General features: G+C 60.2%; 2 protein-coding genes across 5 annotated transcripts in view; both read right to left on the reverse strand.

The window, feature by feature from the left end:
* Positions 1-273: 273 nt before the first annotated feature.
* Positions 274-15,660, reverse strand: SAMD14 (sterile alpha motif domain containing 14). Of its 3 annotated transcripts, none has more exons than XM_032428686.1 (11): positions 15,374-15,660; positions 12,778-12,932; positions 12,007-12,061; positions 6,528-6,694; positions 5,760-6,048; positions 4,899-4,986; positions 4,725-4,799; positions 4,455-4,614; positions 3,146-3,265; positions 2,906-3,061; positions 274-2,033 (listed from the first exon to the last, which is right to left on the reverse strand). In XM_032428686.1, the coding sequence occupies exons 1-11, from the start codon at positions 15,387-15,389 to the stop codon at positions 1,878-1,880; spliced, it is 1,437 nt and encodes a 478-aa protein (XP_032284577.1). In that variant the 5' UTR covers positions 15,390-15,660; the 3' UTR covers positions 274-1,877. The 3 variants fall into 3 exon arrangements, with proteins under 3 accessions (XP_032284577.1, XP_032284579.1, XP_032284578.1); XM_032428688.1 differs by having other exon boundaries at positions 12,778-13,502; XM_032428687.1 differs by lacking the exon at positions 12,778-12,932.
* Positions 15,661-19,187: 3,527 nt separating this feature from the next.
* PPP1R9B (protein phosphatase 1 regulatory subunit 9B) overlaps positions 19,188-22,430 on the reverse strand; it is a 16,264-nt gene continuing 13,021 nt past the window's right edge. For both annotated transcript variants that reach the window (XM_032428684.1, XM_032428685.1), the window contains 3 exons: positions 21,432-21,661; positions 20,993-21,089; positions 19,188-20,792 (listed from right to left, as the gene is read on the reverse strand). In XM_032428684.1, the coding sequence (XP_032284575.1) occupies positions 20,739-20,792; positions 20,993-21,089; positions 21,432-21,661 (381 nt within the window). In that variant the 3' untranslated portion in view covers positions 19,188-20,738. The remainder of the gene's footprint in view (positions 20,793-20,992; positions 21,090-21,431; positions 21,662-22,430) is intronic.

Genomic DNA, 22,430 nt, shown 5'->3' on the forward strand with positions numbered 1-22,430 from the left:
GGCGAGCCACGAAAAAGAGGGGGGGGTGGGGGGGCCCGGGGGGGGGGGGTGCCGGGGGGGGGGGGGGGGGGGGCGGGGGAATGTGCACGGACAGACCACGCAGAGTGCAGGCCTTGTGACTACCGTATGACGCGCTCGGGACACCCAGCCCGGGGCATGACTCAGGGTGTTCCACGAGCACACCACCAGGCAGAGCCATCCCTTCCTGAACACCTGATAGGGCGGCTGCTGGGGACAGACGTGCCCCCCCACACTCAGGGCCCAGCCTCCCAGTGGGGGCACACAGAGGTCACTGGCACATCATAAGTGTTTATTGAAATAAATTGAGTACCACCCCCCTTCACATGCAGGTGGGCGCCCCTACAGCTCCTGATAGTGTCAAAGGCCTGGGTGCCTTCCACCCTCCCCACCAGCCCCTCCAACAGGCCCCGATGGTGCCGGGGCCCCCACGTCTCAGTTTCCGCGGCAGCTCCTCTCCCCGCACGGACAGCAGAGAGGGATGAAGGGCTGAGTCCCAGGGACGGGACCGTGGCCAGAGCAGGGGTGGCCTTGAAGCCACAGCCCCCGAGCAGGAACGAGGGGAGTTGGCATGCATTGGGTCCTGTCCGCCACTCCAGGCAGCTGGAGGTGGAGAGGGACTTCTAGTCAGAGGGCCCCCAGCCCGCATTGGTCACTGGCCAATCCTCCAGAAGCTGCCGGCCCGCGCTGCACCTGAACGCTCCCTCCTTACAAGGATAGATGTCATCCCTGGGCTACTGGGATAGATCCCACCCCCACCCAGGGGCCTGGCCCACCCTTCCTTGGGGCCCAGTGAACCAGAGCCTGCACGGTCTGCCGGTTCTGGAACCCGCTGAGGCCCTGACAGGGACCAGAGCAGATGGGGGAAGGCTGATGAACCCTTCCAGTAGATTCCAGGGGAACTGCCAGATTTTGCCTCTCTACCTGGCTGGGGTGAGGATTCACCTGTTCAGTGCCACCTAGGCATTGGTGGGGGGGTGTCCTCTGTCACCCCCCCACCCCAGCTCCCAAGTTTGCTCTGTCCCCAGAGAGGGCTCAGCTGTCCTCCGAGGGAGCAACAGAAGCGGGCCCTGTGTTAGAGAGCAGGTCAAAGACCAGGCCTTGAGTGGGCCCCAGGAGGGGCAGACCTGTATGGATGTCATCTCACCATTGGGACCCAGGGCAGGGAAGGGGAAGGCGGACGTTTTCACCGTTCCTTCCTGCTCCGAAAGTCCTGGCAAAGATCGCCTGGGATAACCATGCGGCTCTCTCTGCTCTCCCGTTGAGTGCAGACTGGGAGTCTACCCTGAGTGCAGGTTGCTGCAGCGCCAACCAGTCTCCCTTGGGAGCGGAAGCCAGCTCTCCCAGCACACAGCCCCCTTGGGGAGCTGGAGAGCAGCAACTCTGTCCACCCGCTCCTGCCGAGATGCTTCCTACCTCTCTAAGCCCTAGGCCCCGGGCCCCATCTCAGAGCCTCTAGAAGGCAGGCAGGCCAGCAGGTGTCCTAGCTCACTGCCGGCCAGCACCGCCGTGGCCTGAGGGCAGAGGGTCAGACTGACCCAGGTGCCTCAGGGTTCCCAGACTTGCTTTAGCCCTGGCCTCTCTGTCCTCTGCCCATAACCTGCCAGCTCCCCTAGGAATTCTGTGCCAAACAAGTCCTTAAAACTGGATTTATTCCTGGGCCCTCTCCTGGGGTCTCCCTTTCTGGGGGATCTGGGTCCAGACAGTGACAGGGTGAGAGAGGGCATGTACCCCCCGAGAGTGTGGGGCCAGGCCAGCCCAAGCTTGGCGCCCAGGCCCCGCCTGCCCGCTGAGGCCTGTGCCCACCGAGCCCGGCGGCCACCAGCCCCGGGAGCCAGTGCCTGCCCCCCCGCCACCCCCTAGCTCTTCTTGGCCTCCTGCTCCCTGCGCCGGAGCTTCTCACGCTGCCGTGCAGCCTTCTCCTGGGCCTTGCGCTCCTTCTCAGCGGCCGCTGCCAGCTCCTTTACCTTCCGCTTCACTAGCGTCCGGTCATGTGAGTTGCTGAGCCCCAGGCTCTGGGGAGGAATTCAAGGGTGAGGGAAAGAGCCCCAGAAGCACTCGGGCCCTGGCCAACCCCAGCCCCCGGTTCTCTGTGCCCCAGGTGCACCCTGCCTGGAGCTCGGCCAGTCCTCCCAGAAATGTGGCCTCCACCTCCCAGACTGGCCCGGGGATCAGAACGCTCAGGGCCAGAATTCTGAATGGGAGCGTTTGGGAAAGATGCTGACGGAGGGTACGAGACCTTTTGCCCCCTGCCCCCACCCCCGGCAATCCTCGGCTCCCATTCCTCCACTCAGGAGTTCAGCCTTGGCACGATCCTGCCCAGCCCCCTGAGGCCCACAGATAGGGAGTGACTTGCCCAAGGTTACACTGCTAGACAGGGGCCGAGGCCTCTCCCCACTCCACAGACTTCCTGGGAGCCTCTCCTCAGCACCTCTTGCCTAAACAATGTAGTGCAGGGTGGGGAACAGGCCAGAAACCTCCCAGCACAGAGATCCGAGCACCCCCGCACCACCCCCCGCCCCGACCTCCCCTGACTACCAGCAGCCTCTAAGACTGAGAATCAGTCAAGGTGATTAAGGAGAGGCCTGGTTTCCTATGACAGCAGGAGACTCAGAATCAAGAGCCAGGTGATGTGATGGTCCTAGTTCAATGTTAACCTGGAGACTTGGGCTGGGGCTTGAAGGTCAAACTGAGGGATGCGGCTTGAGTTTCGAGTCCGACGGGGGACCCATGCTAGAGTGCAAAGATCAGGCTGGGGACCTTGCCCACAGGTCAGAGGTCAGGGTGGTGGTCTTAGAGGCAATGAAAGATCAGGGTGGGGGGGATCCCAATCCTGGAAGGTTGCCTTGGGCTCCGGCTGGGTCACGGCTCTCGTCCTCTGACCCACCTTCAGTTTGCTTCCATCCAGCTGCAGGAGCCGGCGCCCATCCACCTGCCGCGCGGCGAACTCGGCGGCATACTGCTCCAGGCTCAGGCTGTGTAGCCATTGGCCCACCTGCTGGCTGGTCCAGTGGTGGACAGTGGGGAGAGGCTCATCCAGGAACTGGGGTGGAGACCAAGGACGGTGAGGGGGAAGACGTGGCCCGTGGCCTGCACCCCCAACACTCAGAGGGCAGGGCTTGCTTACCTCATCCGAAGACTGGGACAGTGTGTGGTAGGGGTAGGAGCATTTGGTCTCCTGCCGGGGCCCACTTGGGATCTTGGGGCTGCTGCTAGGGGGTGTGGAGTCATCACTCAGGGTGGATTCCTAGAGAGGAGGGGTGCGAGCCGCTGAGGAGAGAGCTCACCCCCAAGCCCAAGGGAGCCTCCCCAACCCACTGCTCCCATTTGAATGGAGCTGAAGTTGGGAACTGAGCACCAGGAGTTGCTCAGTGCCTCCTGTGCGTGAACCAGGAGCTGGGCAGGCACATAGGACGTGGTGACTCATGGGAGGCATCAGGATGGAAGGCTTCTAGGAGGTCGTGGGGCTAGAAGCGAGGCAGAATGTTAGCAGGGATGGCAGAGGTCTCAGATTAGGTGTCCCTTCCTGCAGGCAGATGACCAGGATTCCCCGAGGCTAGGTCAGGGGTCCTCCCTTTGTGCCTCCCATCATAGCCTGTAGCAGCCTGGCTTCTAAGTGCCTGGGCAGAGATCATAAGCTCTAAGAGGCTGTCTGTTCCCCATGCTATCCCAGGGCCCAGCACGAGGGAAGGAAGAGACGGAGGGAGTCTGTGCAGGGAGAGAGGAAATCAGGAAGTCCCAAGTCAGATGGAACTCCTTCTCCCCTGGATTCCCAGCTTTCCGATCTCCTCTGCCCCAGTAGCACATAAGGAACAACCACAGAGCCGGCATGGAGCCTGGCAGCAAACCCATGTGGCAAGTCCCTTCTCTCTGGGCCTTCATTCGTTCATCTGGACAACTGGGCTAACCGCACCCGCGTTTTGTGAGAGGAAAGCACAAGTAGAACCTGGAGACTTGTATAGGATGCGGCGTGAGCAGGGGCAGACACTCATGGCCGCTGCTCTCCCCCACTTCTCCCCACTTCCTGAGCACTAGCTAGTTTGTGCCCCCTTCATCCCAGTTCCCTCCAAGCCTCACCCCACCACACAGGTAGTCCAGCGGCTGATTCAGGACATGGGGAGCCAGGCAGAAGAGTTAGGGTGCACGGAGGAGACCTCAGGCTGGGTGGATAACGGTGGGGGGCAGGGGGGACTAGCGTTCAGTGTGTTAAATGTAGTGAATGACTCAATGGAGGAACTACTCAGAATATGAATGAGTGAACAAGCGAATGAATGAACTCAGAGAATGGATGAACTAATGAATCACTGAATGGCTCCATGGATAGATAAATGGACTCCAGGAGTGCCTGGATCCCAGAGCCAGCCAGGGGGAAGTGCCACCCCCTCATGTCACCTGAGTCTGGGGCCAGTACGGGGGCAGGGAGGCCATGGGCTCACCTGAGAAGCTGACTTCTTAGGGCTGAAGCCCTCGTGTTTAGGGGAGCAGGCGGGCGAGGTGGTGCTGCCAGACGACGCCGAGCCCTTGCCGCTGTCTGTGAACCAGGAAAAGGGCAGGAACGGGGAGCCCCCTGACCTGCCGGACCCCTCCACTGACTCCCTGTGGAGAGAGCAGCCAGCATGGGCGTGGGCACCACCGGGAGGGCTGGGCCCCCAGGGGAACTCCGGGCAGAAGCCGTGGGTGGCTGAGGCACAGTGTGGACGGCTTACCTGCTGCCCATGGACAAGCGGTTGCTGCCCTTGTCCTTCCGGCTCTTGCTAGTGGATGCTCGGCGTAAGGTGACCCTGTGAGGGAGGGCAGGGGGGAGTGGGGCAGTGCTGCCCACTGTGCTACCCTGTACCCCAAAGCTCCAAGCCTTTGCTTCTGGCCCCTTCTCCACTCACCCCAGGTCCAGGAACTTTCGGCGAGTCTTCTTATCCAGGCCGATGGTGGGGCTGGCAGGCTCAGGCGGGCTGGCATCCCGGCTGTCATCTTTTGGGGAAGAGAGGGAAGGAAATAGCCCGTGTGGTGGCTTGCCTGCCTCCTTCCGCTGCCTCTTTCGATTTAGAAGCAGGCCAGTTGGCTCAGGTGCCCTTCACTAGCTGTGTGACTTTGGACAAATCACTCTACCTCTCTGAGCTTCCTTCATCTCAAATATGGGGATAACACCTGACCCACACGAACACCTGCCTATTTCATGGAATATTTATGAAAGCTTTATGCAAAGCATGAAAAAGTAGGGACCGCTACTACTCACTGTTCATTTTATCCTGACTTCTAACCAGCCTTCCAATCTTGGCTCACGAGTCACTTCCTCAGAGAAGCCTTACCGGAGGCTCCCCACCAGGTCTTTACCCCCCACTATGTATCCCCCCACCCCCGACTCAACCGTGCACGTCTCTCACATAGCACTTATTACGACTTGTAACTATACATTTAATTAAGGGATGGTTTGATCACTTCTCCCTTAAACTGTGAGGAATTATTAGATTGTTTCTCCCCAAAACTGCAAGCCTCGTGAAGGCAGACTACCTCTGTTTCCTTACTTGTGAGTCCCAGTGCCCAACAGTGTCTGGTACATAGTAGGCACTCAGTAAGCGACGGCGGGAGCCGCAGTGTGTCCCGTCCCCCCCCCCCCCCCCCCTCGCCCCCCGCGGCCCTGCCCCCCTTGGTCCAGCCCTCCCCTTCGGGGGCTGGCTGACCGGCAGGGGCCGCTGCAGTCCCGGCGCTCGCCGGCAGGGGGCGCCGCGCCGACGGCCGCTCACCTTCGCTGTGGGGCTCAGCGCGCGGGTGGCGGCGCACGAAGCTGGGCGAGCTGTCCGAGGAGGGCGCGGAGCGCGGCGGCGAGCAGGACGCGGCGGCCAGGCCCTCGTGCGAGGCGGCGTTGTGCAGGGGCCGGTAGCGTGTGAGCGGCGAGGGCGGGGGCTCGTCTTCGTCCAGGCTGCGCCGCAACCCCGGAGGCTCCAGGCAGAAAGAGCCCCCCGCCGGGGACCCGGGGCCCGAGTGCAGAGGCGAGCGCAGCCGGTGCAGGGGGCTCCCGCAGCCGTCGGTCACCTGGGGGAGGGGCCGGCCGCTCACTGCCAACCCTCTTCCCCGCTTCCCCGAGCAGCTGGGAGTTGCTTTCACCCTGCAAACTGCGAGGGAGTCCCCGGAGCGAGGAGCCCGGACTCGGGTCCTTGGGGGACCTGGAAGGAAGGGTTGTCCTCGGGCCCCTGGGGGTGGCTGGGCAGTGACAGGTGGGAGTTGGGGGGCCTTCAGCCACGTAGGCTGGGGTTGAATCCCACTTCCCTCACTTCCTAACTGGGCGACCTTGTTACTGAACCTCTCGGAGCCTCAGTTTCCCCACGTGTAAGATGGGAATAATAATGCCTCCCTTAAAAGTTTCACCCAAGCCAGAGTGAATGCAGGTAATCCTTGTTGGCATGACTATGGCATAAGTCTGGGAGTGTGGTTTCCCAGGAAAAGGGTTTGGGGGGATTGTCCCGGGCGGAGAGGGTGGGTAGGGTATGCGTGATTGGGTGGGTTGCCCCAACCTTGCCTCCGGGCCCGTCGGAGCCTTCACCATCCTCTGCAGAGCTGGCGCTGTCCCGAAGCCTGGAGCGGGAGGGCCGGTGTCTCCGGCCCTTGGCCAGTAGTTGGGCTCGGGCCTTGTGTAAACTGCTGTCCAGTCTGACGGTCTCTGGCACGGCCAAGTCCAGGTCTGTGAACCAGGTGAAGGGGGCAGAGACCAGACACGTGAGGACAGCAGGCCTGTGAGCACCTCGGGCCTCCCGCACTCACACCCCAGACATTCGGCAAACGTTTCTGAGTGCCCCGCACTGGGGGTACAGATGAGATGGAGAACGGGGTCCCTCACAGTCTCGGAGGCAGGAAACACAGCAGTGTGGTGGGGTCTCTGACAGGCACGCAGGAGCACAGGACTGTCCTGTTTGGATGGGTCAGGGGAGGAAGCACCACAGCTGGTCTGAGGTCTGGGTGGGAGTTTACAAGAGAGGAGGTTGGTGAGCTGCTATATGCAATGCTGGGAAGTAGGGAAGCGCAGGGGGGTGGTGCGGGGGGGGGGGCCCTTCCAGGCACCTGGAGGGTAGGTCTGTGGAGAGGAGGGCTGGGGATGAGACCAGACCGATCATGGTAATAAGAGCTACCATTTAAGAAGCGCCTACTACGTGCCAGAATGTTCATACAGCACCTCATCTACTCAAAACACCCCAGGGAGCTGGGGACAGCTATTATGCACATTTTACGCATTTTATAGCTGCGCCAGCTAAGGCTCAGAGAGGTTCAGTCTCTTGCCTGCAGCCACCAGCTAGCGGCGGTCCGGGCTGGCTCTGAGCCGGACTAGTGTGGCTCCAGAGACTGGCCGCGCTGGGACCCTGGCTTGCTGTGCCACGGCCAGGGCTGCCCTCAGACCCAGCCCTGCTGACGGGAACACAGCAGCGGCATCAAGAAAACCCCAGTCCCCACGCGGCCTGCCTCTCCCATCCTGGGGTCAGTGGTGTGGGGCTGGGTTGAAGTGGGATGAAGACATGGAAGAAGAGTAGGCAAACCCAATGGATCGTGCACAAACCCTGCTGCTCCTAGTTTCTCTTCTTACTTGCTCCCCCCGGGGAATGAAGTCCCCCAAGCTTGGGGTCTCCATACAGAAGAGGCTCTTCCCAGATCTCAGAATGGGTTAAGACCTCTGTTCCCCACTCCCCCCGCCCCGTGATCTTGGGGTTCTGCCATCTCGCCCCTCATGCCGGCCCTGCCTTGCCTGTTCCTCTTATTCTTGTGGGCAGATACCCCTTAAGCCACCCACCCCAGTTGCTGGCCTGGCTTCACTATCACCTATTGGTTCAGCCCTGAGCCCTCCCTGAATTCCAAGCCCGGGCACCTCAGCACCCACCAGGGAACTTGCCATCTCAAAGGCACCCGGGTCCCCAAAATATCTATCGGGATGAACCCACCACCTTGCTTCAGGCCGGCTTCCCCTTTGCTCCTCGGCTCCATGAAAGGCCCCATTGTCCACCCGATGCAGACAGCCCCGAGCTGTGGTTCGCCCCCAGCCCCAGCCCCAGCCCCAGCCCCAGCCAGCGGTTCAAGAGTCTGGCCGCCTCCCGGCCCCCTCTCCTTGGATGTGCCACGGGCAGCTTCGGCGTCCGTGTCCAGCTGTGACTGGCCGCTGCATGTCACCCGCGGCTCAGGCCAAGCGCTGGAGTCGCCCTTGACTCTCTTTCCCTCCCACCCTCTACACTCATCTAGCCACAATTCCTGTTAGCTCTACCTTCGAAATGTATGTAGACATACTGAGATATTGATGGTGAAGTGGTACGATGTCTTGGATTAGGTTCAAAATAATCCCGGGGAACAGGAGTGGGGAGAGATGGACGGCTGGCCACGACCCAATGACCAGAGTGACAGTAGCAGAACGCACGGTGGGATGCATTAGGCCTGTCCCTGTACTCCTCCTTCCCGCAATAAAATTGCTGTTTCTCTGTGTGTGTGTGTGCACGCGCACCCAGGCGTGCCTACACATGGAGAGGGAGAGGAGAGAGAGCAGAGGAGCAAGGGAGAAGAGGAGAGGAAGGGAGGGGAGGGGAGAGGAGGGGAAGGCAGAGGAGGAGAGAGGAGAGGGGGACACACAGCCTCCCTGGTCTAGATCACTATCACCTCCTGCCTCAATTATTACAAAAGCCTCCCGGCTGGTCTTCCCTTTTCCTCCCTTTCCCACTTACAGTCTATTTTCAACGCCACAGCAGCCAGAGTGATCCTGATGAAACATGTCAGCCCTTGTCACTGCTCTGCTCAGAACCCTCCGGGGACTTCCATCTCACACAGAGTAAGTGCCAAGTTCTCCCAGGGGCCTTCCAGACGCAGTCTGTGCTCCCCTTACCTCTCTGAGCTTCTACTTCTCTCCCTCTTGCTCCCTCCTCTGGGGCCGTCCTAGCCTCCTGGCTCTTCGTCACACAAGCCTCACTGTACCTCAGGGCCTTTGCACTTCCTCTTCCCTTTTCCTGCAAGGCTCTTGCCACAGATCTCTGCAGGGTTCTGTCCTTTGCCTCCTTCAGGCCTTTGCTTAAATGCTTTCTATCCCTGAGGACCTTACTGACCAGTCAATGTACAGTTTCCCCCCAGAACCCCGACCTGGTTTTTCCCTACGTCATGTGTCATTCTCTGGCATGCTGTATATTTTACTTACTTAGTTTATTGTCTCTCCACTCGTTAGAATGTCAGCTCCGTGAGGGCAGACATTCCTCTATTTTGTTCACTGCTCTAACCCAGGGTGGTGTCTGGCACATAGTGTGCTTAGTAAATATGATTTTAATGACCCAAAAAAACCCCACACACAGTTCTGTTGATCTGCCTTCCTCCCAGCCCTGGAATGTGGCCTCTCCTCTCCCTCGGACTGAGCTGCCTCACTCAGGTCTTCACCAGGCCCTCCCCCAAGCCAGGGCACAGCCAGGCAGAGATGGCCTCAAGGCACAGGGCGGTGCTGATGCCCACACTCCGTCACATCCATACCGCGCGCCCCTCTGAGGAGCACTCCTCCCCAGGACATGTTCCTCATCATGGGTCCTGTGTGCCCCAGGGTCGGTCCCCTGCTTGCCCCCGCCCTGGCACTCAGGCCCCACGAGGGCAGGGACTGTCTCCCTGGGGCCTCACACAGAGCCTGGCACACGGAAAGGGCTCCGTGGTATTTGTGGAGGGGAAGAAAGAGACAGGCAGGGGCTGGGGGCTCTATTTTAGATGAGGCAGCCAGGCTGAGGAGAGAGCCGAGGTTGTAGGAAGAACAAGAAGGAGCTTTCTAAGGAGAAGGGATGGTGTGGGCCAGTGGAGCCTGCAAGGGGAGGGGACTGGCGTGGCCCCCGGGGGCAGGGGAGGGTGGACCACCACAGAGCCTGTGCAGGTGTCCTGGGGCAGCGGTGGGGCCTTGGCGAGGGGAGAGGTCCTGTCAGAGGACCGCTATTTGGGACCCCAGCCTTGACACCGCTCCTCTAGCTCCTTCACTGCCCCTGCTTTGCTTCTGATGTTTCCAGGCCCTGCGGCTGAGCTGAGGGAGGGAGCCCTCCTCCGTCCCCGGCTCCCCAACGACACAACACAGCATCTCCAAGCATTATCTGCAAGCAGCAAGGATTGAGGACCGAACCACAGAATAATAATTGCTAATACTTACTGAGCTCTCACTGTGCTAGGCACCCGTTCTAAGTGCTTCACAATTACTAGCTCATTTAAACTCCCCACAACCCTAGGAGGAAGAGACTCCAGGAATCCCCAGGGCAGCCTTAATCCGCCCCAGGGCATCTGGCCACCGAAGAGAGGGGCCAGGGTTACAGGCAGTCTGGCTCCCGAGGCTCAGTGTGTAACCATCAAGCCTGCCACACCTCCTCTGAGGCAGAGATGGGGGTGACTCGTGAGTCCAACCCCGCATTTTACAGGTGGGGAAACTGAGGCTCAGAGAGGAAAGGTTTGGCCAGGGGTGGAGAGGGAGTTAAGGACAGCATCCAGGCCTCCTGGCTCCCAGACTAGTGTTCTCGCTGTTCTGGGCGGTGGGGCCGGGAGCTGTGGAACACCCTCTCCACCTCCAGCCCTCGGCAGGTGCCCAGCCCCCCGGGGCCAGGGAGAAGGGCCCTTCTCCTGACTCTGGGCCACATCAGGACTTCGGGGCGGCTTACCTTGGAGGGTCTAGGCAGCAGAGGAACTCCTAGGGGGCTGAGGTATTTTCGAGGCAAGGTGGGGCCTGCCTCCCCTCTGGTCCCTGCTCTACTTGGCTCCCTGGCCTCCCTCCATCTCTGTGAGGGTCTGTCTCTCTGTCTTTCTCTCCCGAGCCCTGGGCAGTGGGGAGTCATGAATATTTCATTGCCTTTCCCATCAGGAAGCAGGCAAGGCGGCCAGCTACCTCAGCAGGTCCGGGAGAAGGAACACAGGAAGAATTGGGGTTGGGAGTGGGAATGGAGGCCCAGAAGCCTAGGAGAGGGGGAGCTCACTTCTGTGAGGCCAGGCCTGGGTGCAGATGGTGAGACCCTAGAGTCTGAGGCCCAGAGGCAGTGGAGGCTGGAGGAGTCCCGGAGGCAAACCCTCCATTCCATGGGCCCCAGGGAGGGTGGGAAAACAGCCTTCCAAACCGGGAGGCAGCACTTCCTGGCTTTGCCAGGGCATATGGCCACACAGGGGAGAAGGGGGTGAGCTGGGGAGAGGTAGGAGGGGAGGGGAGGGGAGGGAAGGGAGAGACAAGGAGAAGCCGGGAGCCCCTTGAGGCTGCGCACACCAACGTGAGAGTCCCAAGGGCTGCGCACATGGCACAGGCTTCGGGCGACGGCTGCTGTCTCCACCTCTCCCTCCATGGTCCTCAGGAGCCTCCCCGTCCCTTGCTTCCTGACTCCTCCACCAAATCCAGCTGGGAACCAGCCTTTCCACCCCGGTGCATGCTGGGCACTCTGCCCCGTCAGGGTGGGCTTTCCCCACACTGCCCAACAGAAAGACCGCGGGGGGTACATGATGGTGCAGGCAGGCGTGTGCATGCACCCCGGGGTGTACGGAGCTGGGGCGGGCCTGGGGGCACTGACGCTCTGTGTTCTGGGCATTTGATTTCCACGCACACCCTGCAGGCTGAGGGCCGTTACAATGCGATGTGGAGGCAATGGCTGTCACCTGGGCTGGGATTCAGGTGTACGGCCGCCCAGTCCGGACTTCTAGTCCCAGCTCTGCCACTGACCTGCCACGTGATCTTTAAAGCAAGTCACTCCGGCCCTCTGTGCCCTGGGCTCCTTGTCTGTACAATGCGCACACCTCGTGGCCTTATTGTGGGGCGTAAGCGACATTGTGGGATGGGGGTGTCAGCCTGGTGAGACAGCGCTTCCTAAATGGAGACCCTGATCGTTGTGGTTGTCATTGGCATAGAGTGTCACGACAGAGACTCAGGCTGCCAGGCCACAATACACACACACCCACACACCCACACAAAGACACACACCAGAGTCCCAGGGGGAACCCCCCAGTGCTGGTGGCTTTAGAGTTAGAGCAAATAGAACTTACCAAAAACCTCATCCGCGGGTTCTCGTAGCTTTGAAGAAGCCATGACGCAAGAGAGCTGAGAACGGAGGAGGGCAGAGAGAGAGAGAGAGAGACTATGGATAAGAGGTTCAGGTTGGTGGAGGGGAACAAGGGAGCTACCCCTGACTGCCTGCCCCTGGCCTTCTGGCCCCTCACCTTCCCTTAGAACTCTTCCTCCAGCCCCTTGGAAAAGAAATTGTCTGAACCATACCCCAGACGGTGGGAGTTGGGGCAGGAGGCAGAAGTAAAAGAGTAGGGGCAGAAGCAAATCCAGGGTGTAGACAGAGGCTGAGTCCTGGGATTTTGGTCCAAGCTGATTTGCTGTGTGCATTCACATGGCTCACTGAACTCCCCCCACACACACACACTTCAATGTCTGGGGCCTTTCCATCATCAGCATTCCCTCAAAATGATCATCATAAACTGTCCAACAGCAACCCTGGGAGAAATCTTGAGAGATTATTAAATCCAATCCTCTCATTTTCCAAATAAAGGAACAGAGGGGAGAATGACTGGCTTAAGGTCACATAACAAGCCAATGACAAAATCAGGAGCAGAATCCAGGTCCTTGCATCCATCCATCCATCCATCCATCCACCTACCCACCTATTTAGCCATCCACCCACTTGCCCATCCATCCATCCATCCATCCTCCCATCTCTGCATCCATCAGTTCATACTATCCACCCACCCGTGTTCCCGTCCATCACCCAGTCCTGCCTGCCCTCCACCCCCCATCACTGGTGTGCTCACCACCTGCCTTCCCGAACATGAGCTGTTCAGGAAGCTGGCACCATCAGCGAGGCCCCTGTTCTTGACAAACTCGCAGTTCTCACAGTTCCAGACAGACTCACAGATGCAGAAGGGTATGAGGAGTACCCACAGCACAACAGTGGACAGCCAAATCTCTGTGATGCAAGTACGTTCCGGCAGGAAGTGTGATGGGTAGGGGTTTGGTTTTGCTTTTTGGTGGGAAGCAAGAAGGGAGGCAGGCGGGGAAGCGGGACGTACGCAGCTGAAACAGTTCGGGCAGGCTTCCTAGCAGGTGCAGGATCGCAGTGGCCCTAAGCCAAAGCCTGGGGGTTAGAGGGGAAGGGGAATACTGGCCCAGGGGACGGGGGGAAGCTCAGCAGCAGGGGCACACCACACGGCTGGGACATGATCTCCAATGACTGCTAACACTCAGGTGCCCATGAGCAGGGCAGGGCGCTGGCCTAGACATGCATTTGACAGGCATGGGAAGGCTAGGCCTCATGCTTGCTGGAGTCTTTTCCAACATTCCTCTCCTGATATTACACACACATCACCTCACGGTTGAGCCGCATGGGCTTGAGATTCTTAGTATCGCCACTTTACAGATGGGAAAACTGAGGTGCAGGAGATAAGAGGCGGAATTCAGCCCCCACCTGTCTCCTGCCCTCCAGTGCTATCCTGGGGGATGATCTGCAGTTTTGGAGGGTACGCATGAGGAGAGGATCCTGTGGGGAGAAGGGAGAAAAGTAGAGGAAGGGGGGCTGGCCCTACTGTCTAGGATTGGGAGAAGCTTCTAAACCATCTCCACCCCAAGTTCCATGGATGCTTGGGGCTGAAAGCAGGAAATGAGGTATGAGAAGGGGCCAGGGGACGTGGGCCCTCCAAGAACTCTCTTGCCATTCTTGAACTCTGGGTGCTAGTAGCAAAGAAATTCTAGAACCTCTCTTCCTGCCTGAAGGGCCATCTTGGAAGGGAGGCTGCCCCTACGAATGAGCAAAATTCCCTCATTCAATCACAAAGCCTCATCTGACCAAGACCAAGCTGCCCCCTCCTCCAGAATTTTGTCCTAGACAGCCCTTCTTCCTCCCATTTGTCCACACAATTTCTAAATTCACCCTTCCCCAACCACTGGGAAATAGGGGTTTTTCATACTTCACTGATTCCCTAAATGGGTCATATCTCCCCTGCATCAGATGGGAGCTCCCTGAGGAAAAGAAAGGGTATTCCTCATCAGATTAGGGGCTCCCTGAAGATAAGAAGGGCCTCTCCCAATAGAATGGAGGCTCCCTGAGGTCAGAAGTGGTGCCTCCTCTCTTAGATTAGCTGAGAACAGAGATCCCATGTGTTCTTTATTCAAAGTCCCAGTCCAGGGTGAAGACCCTCTTGTGGATAGAGTCCTCCTCCAGGTATCCTCTGAGGTAGGCTGGGCCTTCCAGCTCACACCTGTGCCTAATCCATCCTGATTCAGCACAAATGGCTTCTTTCCCTCCCTCAACCGCTAACTCCCTGGGGTGTGTATGGGTGGCCCATCCTACACTGTTCCATGGGGAACTCTGGGAAGCAGGCCATCCAAGAGGTCACCAGGCCCCTCTCACCAAAACTGAGCTTTGGAAACCCCCCCCCCCCCACACACACACACTCATGGGCACACATTTAACCAGGAACTGTCACAAGGTGGAAATGAACCTGTCCTGGACCCAGTCTGGGCACGGGTGCTACCAGGCCACTCCTTCCTCCCAAAGCTTCCAGTTCCCAGAGGAGTAGCACCTATGACCTTTGACTCTTCTCTGGGAGTAAGGGAGGCTTCCTGAGAGCCAGGGAAGGAGAAAGAGAAAGGGTGCACAAGCCCCAGAGGGGAGTGGGAAGAAGGAACAGGGACAGACAGGTTGGAGGAGACTGTCCACAGAGCTGCAGGGAGAGGGAAGAAAGAGCAGGAAAGAGCTGAGTGGGGCGGGGGAAGCGGTGGTGGAGGCCGAGCTCCCTCGGGCCCGGCCGGCCCGCCCGGAGTGAGGCCCCAGGGAGGGCTGCGAGGAGAGAGCCAAGGGGCGGCTGTAGGGAGAGGGGCGGGCCCGGCGGGGCAGGCAAGAGGAAAGGGGCCGGGGAAGAGGAGAAAGAGACCAAGACAGAAGTGCAACTGGGAAAGACCGGGAAGGAAAGGCCAGGAGGGGAGGCTGGGGGCAGGGGGGCAGTAGGGAGCTGGAGAAAGCGGGGCCCCCTCCCCTCGGCCCGGGATGCGGCGACGGGCGAGTGGGACCGCGCTCCCAGCGCCGCGGAGGCCGGGGCACCTACCGCACTCCCAGTCCGGGCCGGGCGGCTAGTTTCTCTCCGGTCCAGCCGTCCAACTCCGCGCCGGGCAGGAAGGAGTTAAGCCCTCTCCCCCTCCCCCCACACCAGTTTTTTAAAATTAATTTCTCCGGGAGGGAGAGGATTAGGGACACAAATCCTATCTCCGCCCCCTCCCCCGGCAGCCCAGCACCCCAGCTCCGCGCGCCCCCCCAGGAATGGGGAAGAAAGGCCCTATCCGACCCCACTCAGGGTCCCGCCGCGAGCCCCGGTGACCCCGGCTCTGCTTCCCCGTCCACGTCGGGGTCCTCACCTCCAGCATCAATCATCTTCAGCGTCCGGCGCCGCGGGAGCCCCTCAGGCCCATGGTGCTCGGGCGCGGGCCAGGCGGGGAGGGGCGGGGGGCCGTCACCCCGGCCGCGGGGGGCTGCGGGCGGGCTCGAGCCGCTCCATCCCGGGAGAGGGGCGGGCGCGGGCGCCGAGGGTCCGGGAGCCGGAGGGGATGTGGGGGGGAGCGGGAGAGAAGGAGAGGGTTTGCGGGGAGCGGGAGGCGCGGGCGGGGCTGGACCAGAGCCCTGACGGGAGGATGCTCCGTGCGCGCGCGCGTGTACGCGTGTGTGCGCGCGTGTGTGTGCGCGTGTTTGTGTGTGTGCGTGTGAGCGACGGAGGAGGGAGGGAGAGAAGGAGGGAACCACCTCCCCGCCCGCCCCGCCGCCCGCCGGGCCCCGCCGGACGCAGGCCCCCCGCCGGGCAGGCCGACACGCGTCGCGTCGCGTCCGCGGGGGTCTCCCGGGAAGGGGCGGTGCGGGGGGCGCGTGGCGGGGAGGCCGGCGCCGGGAGACAAAGAGCGGGAGGGAGGGAGGGAGAGGGGGCGGAGGCGGCAGGAGGGGAGGGAGGAGGCGGCCCGGCGCTGCGGCCGGGCGAGGGGATTCCGAGTTGCCGCTACTACTCTGGCCGCGGAAGTCCGGGGGATGGGAGCGGCCCCGCCTCTGGACCCACCGGGCTTCCGCCTCCTCTACGAGGTCTGTGCGGGCTCCCGAGTCATCCAGTCTTTGGACTTCCATCGAGCAATCGTGTGCGCCAAGGCCTGAGGGCACCGCGGGGAACGGAACCGCCCGGGCCGAGGCGTCGGGGGCTCGCGGCGTTGTCGGGGGCGGGGGTGGGGAACGGGGCAGTGGGGAGGCCCTCACAAGCCCGGGTGCCCTGAGCCCCGGTTCACAGAGGACACTAAGGCGGCGCGAGACAGCGCACCGGAGGACGCCGGAGCGGCCTGGGGGTGGGTGAGGGTGGAGGTGACTCGGGAGCCTTCCAGGTGGAGGTGCTCTGTTGGCTACCCCCGCAGGCCAGGGCTGGGTAGAAGTGTTAGTGGGGCTGGGGGGTGGAGGGCGAGAGAGGAAGAGGAGTGAGGCTGCGAAGGTGCAGGGGTGGAGGGAGGGCTTGCAGTTTGTCCTGGGAGCCCTAGGGGAAAGTAACAGAGGAGTGAGGGGCTCAGAGTTGCTTTTTAGGGAGAACTCTTTGGCTCCTCTGTGGAGAGTGGATTGGCGAGGGCAGCCCGAGGCAGGGGTGAGGCTGATGAGTGATGAGGGCAGTGGGCATGAAGATCACAGATCAAGCGGAGCACTATTCAGGATACAGAATGGAAGAAATTGACCAGATTTGGGGACTGCTGGCCACTGAGGGAGAAGGAGGCCTTGGCTTGAGGCTGGCGTCCTGGAGGGGGGGGGAGGGGTGCAGGGATGAGATCACACTTGGAGTGATGAGCTGGAGGTTGAGGCAGGCCAGCCCTGGGAGATTGTACTAATCAACGACGCGCTACCATACAGTGACGGCGCAGGGTCCAGGCATTGTACTAAGTAAGCACTTTCCCCTGATTGTCAATGTCACTCTCACAATAAACCTAGTTGTTTCTATTACCCCCATTTTAAGAGGGGAAAACAAGACACTTCAAAGAATGAAAGTGGTTTGTTCAAGAGCAAATGGTGAGGTTGGATGGAGGGGTCCAGAGCTCAGTGGGGAGGTGTGCAGCCTGTGGGGAAAGAGTTCCCCAAGGGCTGGCTGGAGTCTCTGTTGTCACAGAGGCTGTGAGAGGTGGCATGTTGAGCCAGGATGGTCTTGGGGCTGTGGGTGAAGACTGAATTAATAAGCTTTGAGGGCTGAAGGTATCCTAAGAAATCTGTGGGAGTTTGGGGGTCTCTGCGTGTCTTCAGAATCTGCTGGCAGTCATGTGCTGGCCAGATTGTGGTGATCTGGGGAGGTGGTGGGGACTCTGGGTGACATCCTACAGGGCTAAGTCTGGGGTCTTGAAAGAGGACATGGTTTTCATGCATCTGGTGAGACCTGATGGGGAGGGTTGGTTATATAGGCCCTGTAGGGAATAGGGAGATCGTGGGTATGTAACATCAGGGCTGGGGGGCAGGGACAGGTTCTGTGGGAGGGTGTCTTCTAGGCTATAGGACCTGGGAGGACCCCCTGTTCTTAGTGATGCCTGATCTCCGGGAGTTGAGAAAATGCCCTTCATTTGGTTTCCCTCTCCTATGGCAAGTGCTGGGGTTCTGGTAAACCTGCTCAAGCTCCTAAGAACGGAGCCCGTGACAGGGCAGGGCTGAGGTGACAAGCCTCACATGGGCCTACCCCTGGCCACTTGACATAGCCCCAAACGTGGACATAGCTCATGGTCATGTCACATCTTAGGCCTGAGAAATTCAAAGGAAAGCCACACATAACACCCCCACCCCCCCCGCCGTACAACATACTCAGGCTTAGACACTGGGAACCACCTGGCGGACCTTTTGGAATATACGATGTGCAGGCCCCTCACATAATACACAGGACAGATGGGGAGGGGGGTGCAGCAGGACCTCACCCTAGAAACAGCTCCAGTCAAACCACCCAGGTTGGTCGGGCCACTTCACTTGTTGGAATTTCTTGGCTAGGTTTCCCAAGCAGGGCCTCAGTGACTTCTGTCTCTGGAGCCATGACCTGCGGCCTTGTGGTTTGGTGGTCTCTGATCTTGGGATTCAGCCACTTGGATCTTTCTTCCCAGAAGCGTCCCAAGGTTGATCCACCCAGGGAAGATGCCTTGAGAGGCATGGTCACTAACCCCAGGTTTCCAGGTGCCCCACAAGTGGACGGCAGGCTGGATGGGTGCTCTATGGCCCTGCGGTGTAGAACTAAGATTTTTGAGAGGAAGGGGTGGGAAGCCTGAATTTGGCTTGACATGAGACTTGTGTGACAAAACCATCCTCAAGGGAGTGGCTGTCTCAGGTGCTGACTGCCACCTGGAGTTCTGGTAGAGGCCAGTCATCTCAGGTGCTGTCAGCGACCCATAAGAGTGACCACAAAGAGCCTGATGTTGGGACTTCATTCCTTCGGGCAAAGGGGAATGTGACAATCCCCTTGGGGGCCAGGCCACTCTCCTGCACGAGTGCCTTGTGCTTCTGTTCTCTCACACATGCACACACCAGCACCCAGTGCAAGGCAAGGCTGGTGTCGGGGACTGCCTGAGCCTTGGTCCTACTGCCCCCTGCTCTCTCCGCTCTCTGGGACTTCACCAAATCTTGTCTTTAGAACCCTGGCATCTGGACTGCCAGACCCATTCTATCAGAGCTGGTGAGTTAGCACCCAACCATCCTGGCACAGAGCAAGGGGCTAGGGCTATTAAAATTTTCTAGGACGGATTCTCTCGGACCCCAGGCACAAAGCTGCTCCGACGTGTCACCTCCCACCCCCAGGAGACCTTTGATCCTTCAGGTACCTCAGGTAGGGTGACTTGTGAGAACACAGGCTGAGTATCCCCATGAGGTTAGACTTCTCAGGGAAGGGACCTGCGGTTCGCCTTATCCTCACTTATCTAACCCATCCTCTGAACTCTGTCAGAGGCCTCCTAAAAAGGAAATGCGATGGGGCTAAGGAACTCTCTAGAAACCCGAGCCCTGCCCAAGAGGAATGGATAAAAAAGCATGGGTGCTGATGGGGGAAATGGTGGCAAAGAGGGAGTTTGCTGGAAGCTGGAATATAGGATCCCCATGAGAAGGATCCTCACAGTGAAGGCAGCACCGGTAGGAGGGGACCTCGGGGCACCGGCCGACAACCCTGTCCCTCCCCCACGAATCAAGAAACCAGGCAGCGAGGCTCTGGGGGCTGCTTTTATGGGGACGACCTGACAGAGGGCATGGTCCGTACAAAACCGGGAACAATACATACATATATATATTATATACAGAGACGCAGTCCTGCGGGGGGGCGGGGCAGGGGCGGTGCCGGCCCGAGAAACCGGAAGCGCCCCGCGGCCCCGCCCACCTGGCCCCGCCCCCTCCATCTGCGGCGGCGAAGGAGGCGAAGCGCGTGGGCCCGGGCACTGAGACAGCCAGCTTTTTCAGGGGGTAGGGGCACGTCTGGGGGCGGGGGGGGCGGGGCGAGAAATACTGATCGATGGCGTGGTCTATTTACAGGGGACGAGAAGCCCAAACGATGTGATGGGGGCTGTTTTTAAAAAATGAACAAAAATCCAGTCTGGGGCAGGGACAGGAGGAAGAGGCAAAATGAGAGATGGATCCTGAAAGGGGAGGGGACCTGGGGGGGGCGGGCCTCACCGCCCTTGGTCCAAGCCCCAATTTGGGGTTAAAGTGGGGAAACGGAGCGGATTTCACTTAGAAAGCAGGCTGCCAGCAGGGCAGCCCTGGTCTCCAAAAAGATGAGTAGTAGTAAAATTTTGCCCTCCAGTCAAAACCTTGGAAAATTGTGGGTGTGGGCGGAGTGAGGCTGAATTTGCCATGTTAGTACAAGGCTTCCAGGTGTGGCCCTGGGCAGGGCAGGGCCTGGCTCTCCAGTGGGAAATGTTCCCCTTGCCTAAGACCAGGGGCTCTGTAGCCAGGCCCCCTAAGCTGACCTCTCTTCCCTGGCATTCCCAGGCTTGGCCAGGAAACCTGGAGCCCAGAGAGGCCACAGAACAGTTCCAGGAGGAGGTTATGGCTATTTGGCACCTGGGGGTGGGGAGGCACAAGGAAAAATTGAGGGCTGCTGCCCCAGGAAAGGGGGAGCTGGGGACCAGGTGTCCTGGACTCTCCCCTTTTCCCGAAGGATGCATGAGAAATCAGTGCAGGGCCAGGCCCAGCCTCCAGGCTCAGGGGTAGACTCTGTCCCTCCTGGGTGGGGGGACCAGGATGGGAGGAGGTGTGGAGGCAGCCCCTCCCAGCAGGAGGGTCAGAATGCAACAGAGACAGCACAATGATGGGGGACAGGGAAAGGGCCAAGAAGGTAGAATCTCAAGTCAAGAGGCCCAGGGGTCGCCTAGGAGCCCCGTGGGCAGGGAGCAGCCTCCAGGTGGTGAGATGCTGGGAGAGCCCCCAGCCCCATTCCAGTCCAGAGACAAAGGCTGGAGGTTGTAAAGTCTGGCAGTATGGTCCTCAGGTCCTTGTGTCCATCCACCACCCAGGCCAACCATCGGCATCCCTTGGCCTCTGTGCCTCAGCCCCACAGGGCAAGAAGGAGGCCGTCCTTCCAGCCACCTCTGTCTGCCCAGGCCCTCTGGTCCCTGAAGCTGGGGGAGGCGGGGCGGAGGGTGGGGAAGTCGGGGCACCTGTCCCCAGGCTGGTAGGGGGCGGGGTGAATTATTGAGGACAGGGGAGGGAGGACAATGGGAGGGGATTAATTATTGTCCGGTCAAGGAATGATTCCTGTTAAGTAGAATTGGAATTCCTCAGTGTTTGCAGGTTTCCTTCCAGTTCTGAGATCTGGCAAACAAAAGGGAGAGGGGGTCAGGCCTGGATACCAGGCGTGGGCCCTGCCCCTTCTGACCCCCTAATGGGGACATGACCCTGAGCCAGCAGTATGACTCCCTCTCTCCCTCCAGGATCCACAGGGGAGGTACTGAAGGGGAGCTTACCTGCTGCCCCCTCTATAGGCACCGGCCCCCAGGGCACCCCGGGCCTACCTTGTCCAGGAGCTTATCCATCTCCTCCTTCCTAGCCAGCTCTGACTCTTCCAGAACCCGGCGCTGTGCGGTCTCCTTTTTCAGGAACTCGATCTCCCTAGGGATCAGCAGGGGACAGACCCTGGGTAAGGGTGTGTAGTCTGACTTCCATCCAAGGAGTCTCAGGATCCTCAGCCCTGTCCTTAGGCCCACCTGGGCAGCTCTGTCCCTCTCCCTTAAGTCAGGAGGCCCCAGCTCTTCCCGAAACCTCTGGGGCCTGACTGCTGGCTCCAGTGCCCAGTCATTCTGAGCCCAGGTACCCCCACCATGGGGCCCTCCACCTTCTGTGCTCCTTGCCTCCCTACTCAGCTTGGGGAGGGGGAGGGGAAGAGCTGCCGCTAACAGCCTCTCAGCCCTCCCCGGGCCAGGAAGCCCCACTCCCAGCCCCCTGACCACGTACTTCTGCTGGTAGTCCTTGATGAGGCGTTTGGCCTTGCTGTACTTGCGCTCCAGGGCCTGGTACTGGGCCTGGGTCTCCCGCAGGTGCTCGTCCACAGCCTGGCACAAGCTCTGGGCCTCGCCCCAGTAGCCCTCCAGTTTCTCCATGCGCTCCTTGTTCTCCTCCACGCTCTGCTCCAGCTGGGCCTTCTCCACCCGCCACCGCCCCTTCTCCTGCTCTAGGCTCTGCAGCTGAGGGAGGAAGGAGCAGCCATGGACTGGTGGGGGCCACAGGGAGCCGAGGAGCACCCCAATCCTGGCACCAGGGCCAGCCTCTGGATGACTCCTGCAGATTCGGAGCCCACTGCCCCCCCCCCCCCCCCCCCCCCCCAGCTGCTAACTCCTGTTGGCTGAGCCTGAGAACTGAAAGCTGGAGAGGGAAAAGGTGGGGGCTCAGCCACGGAGCCCCCAGCCAGGGCCCCCACACCGTACCACGCTCCTAGCAGGCAAGAGGCCCAGGTTAGTCAGTGACTCACTCTGTGACCTGGGGCGAGGCAAATTCCGCCTTAAGCCTCAGTCCTCCCATCTGTGAAACGAGACTGATCCCTGCCTTGCCAAGCTCACGGGGCTCCAGTAAGATGGTAGATGTGAAAGAGCGGGCCAGGGGAGGGTCACCATCGCCCTCTGTCCCCTCTGCAGCTCTGGTCCTGCTGCCCAGTCCCTGTATCTGTGGCGTCAGCAATCCTGGCTCCTCGCCCGCCTTGTCTCCCCGCTCCTCACAGGCACCGGGCCCCAGACCTGACCCCACCCGCACAAACCTATTCCTCCTTTCCAGGATCTCGCTGCCGCACCAGCGCTCAGCCTCAAGCCCCTGCCTGCCCCTCCAACCTCGGTGGCTGCAGATGCCACTTGCTGTCTGTGCCCCAGCCACAAGGGCCTTCCTGCAGACCCTCAGACTTGCCCCGTTCCCTCTGCTTAGAGCGTCCCCACCTCCTCCCCCGTTGGCACATTATTTCCCACA

This window comes from Phoca vitulina, unplaced genomic scaffold, assembly GCF_004348235.1.
Source record: "Phoca vitulina isolate PV1807 unplaced genomic scaffold, GSC_HSeal_1.0 scaffold40, whole genome shotgun sequence".
Taxonomy (NCBI): domain Eukaryota; kingdom Metazoa; phylum Chordata; class Mammalia; order Carnivora; family Phocidae; genus Phoca; species Phoca vitulina.

Coding starts and splice junctions, on each gene's coding strand:
- SAMD14 (XM_032428686.1), bottom strand. Junction 6,695..12,006: donor ACCCGCGGATGAGGTTTTTG/GTAAGTTCTATT, acceptor CCTGGTTCACAG/ACCTGGACTTGGCCGTGCCA. Junction 3,266..4,454: donor CTAAGAAGTCAGCTTCTCAG/GTGAGCCCATGG, acceptor CCTCCTCTCTAG/GAATCCACCCTGAGTGATGA.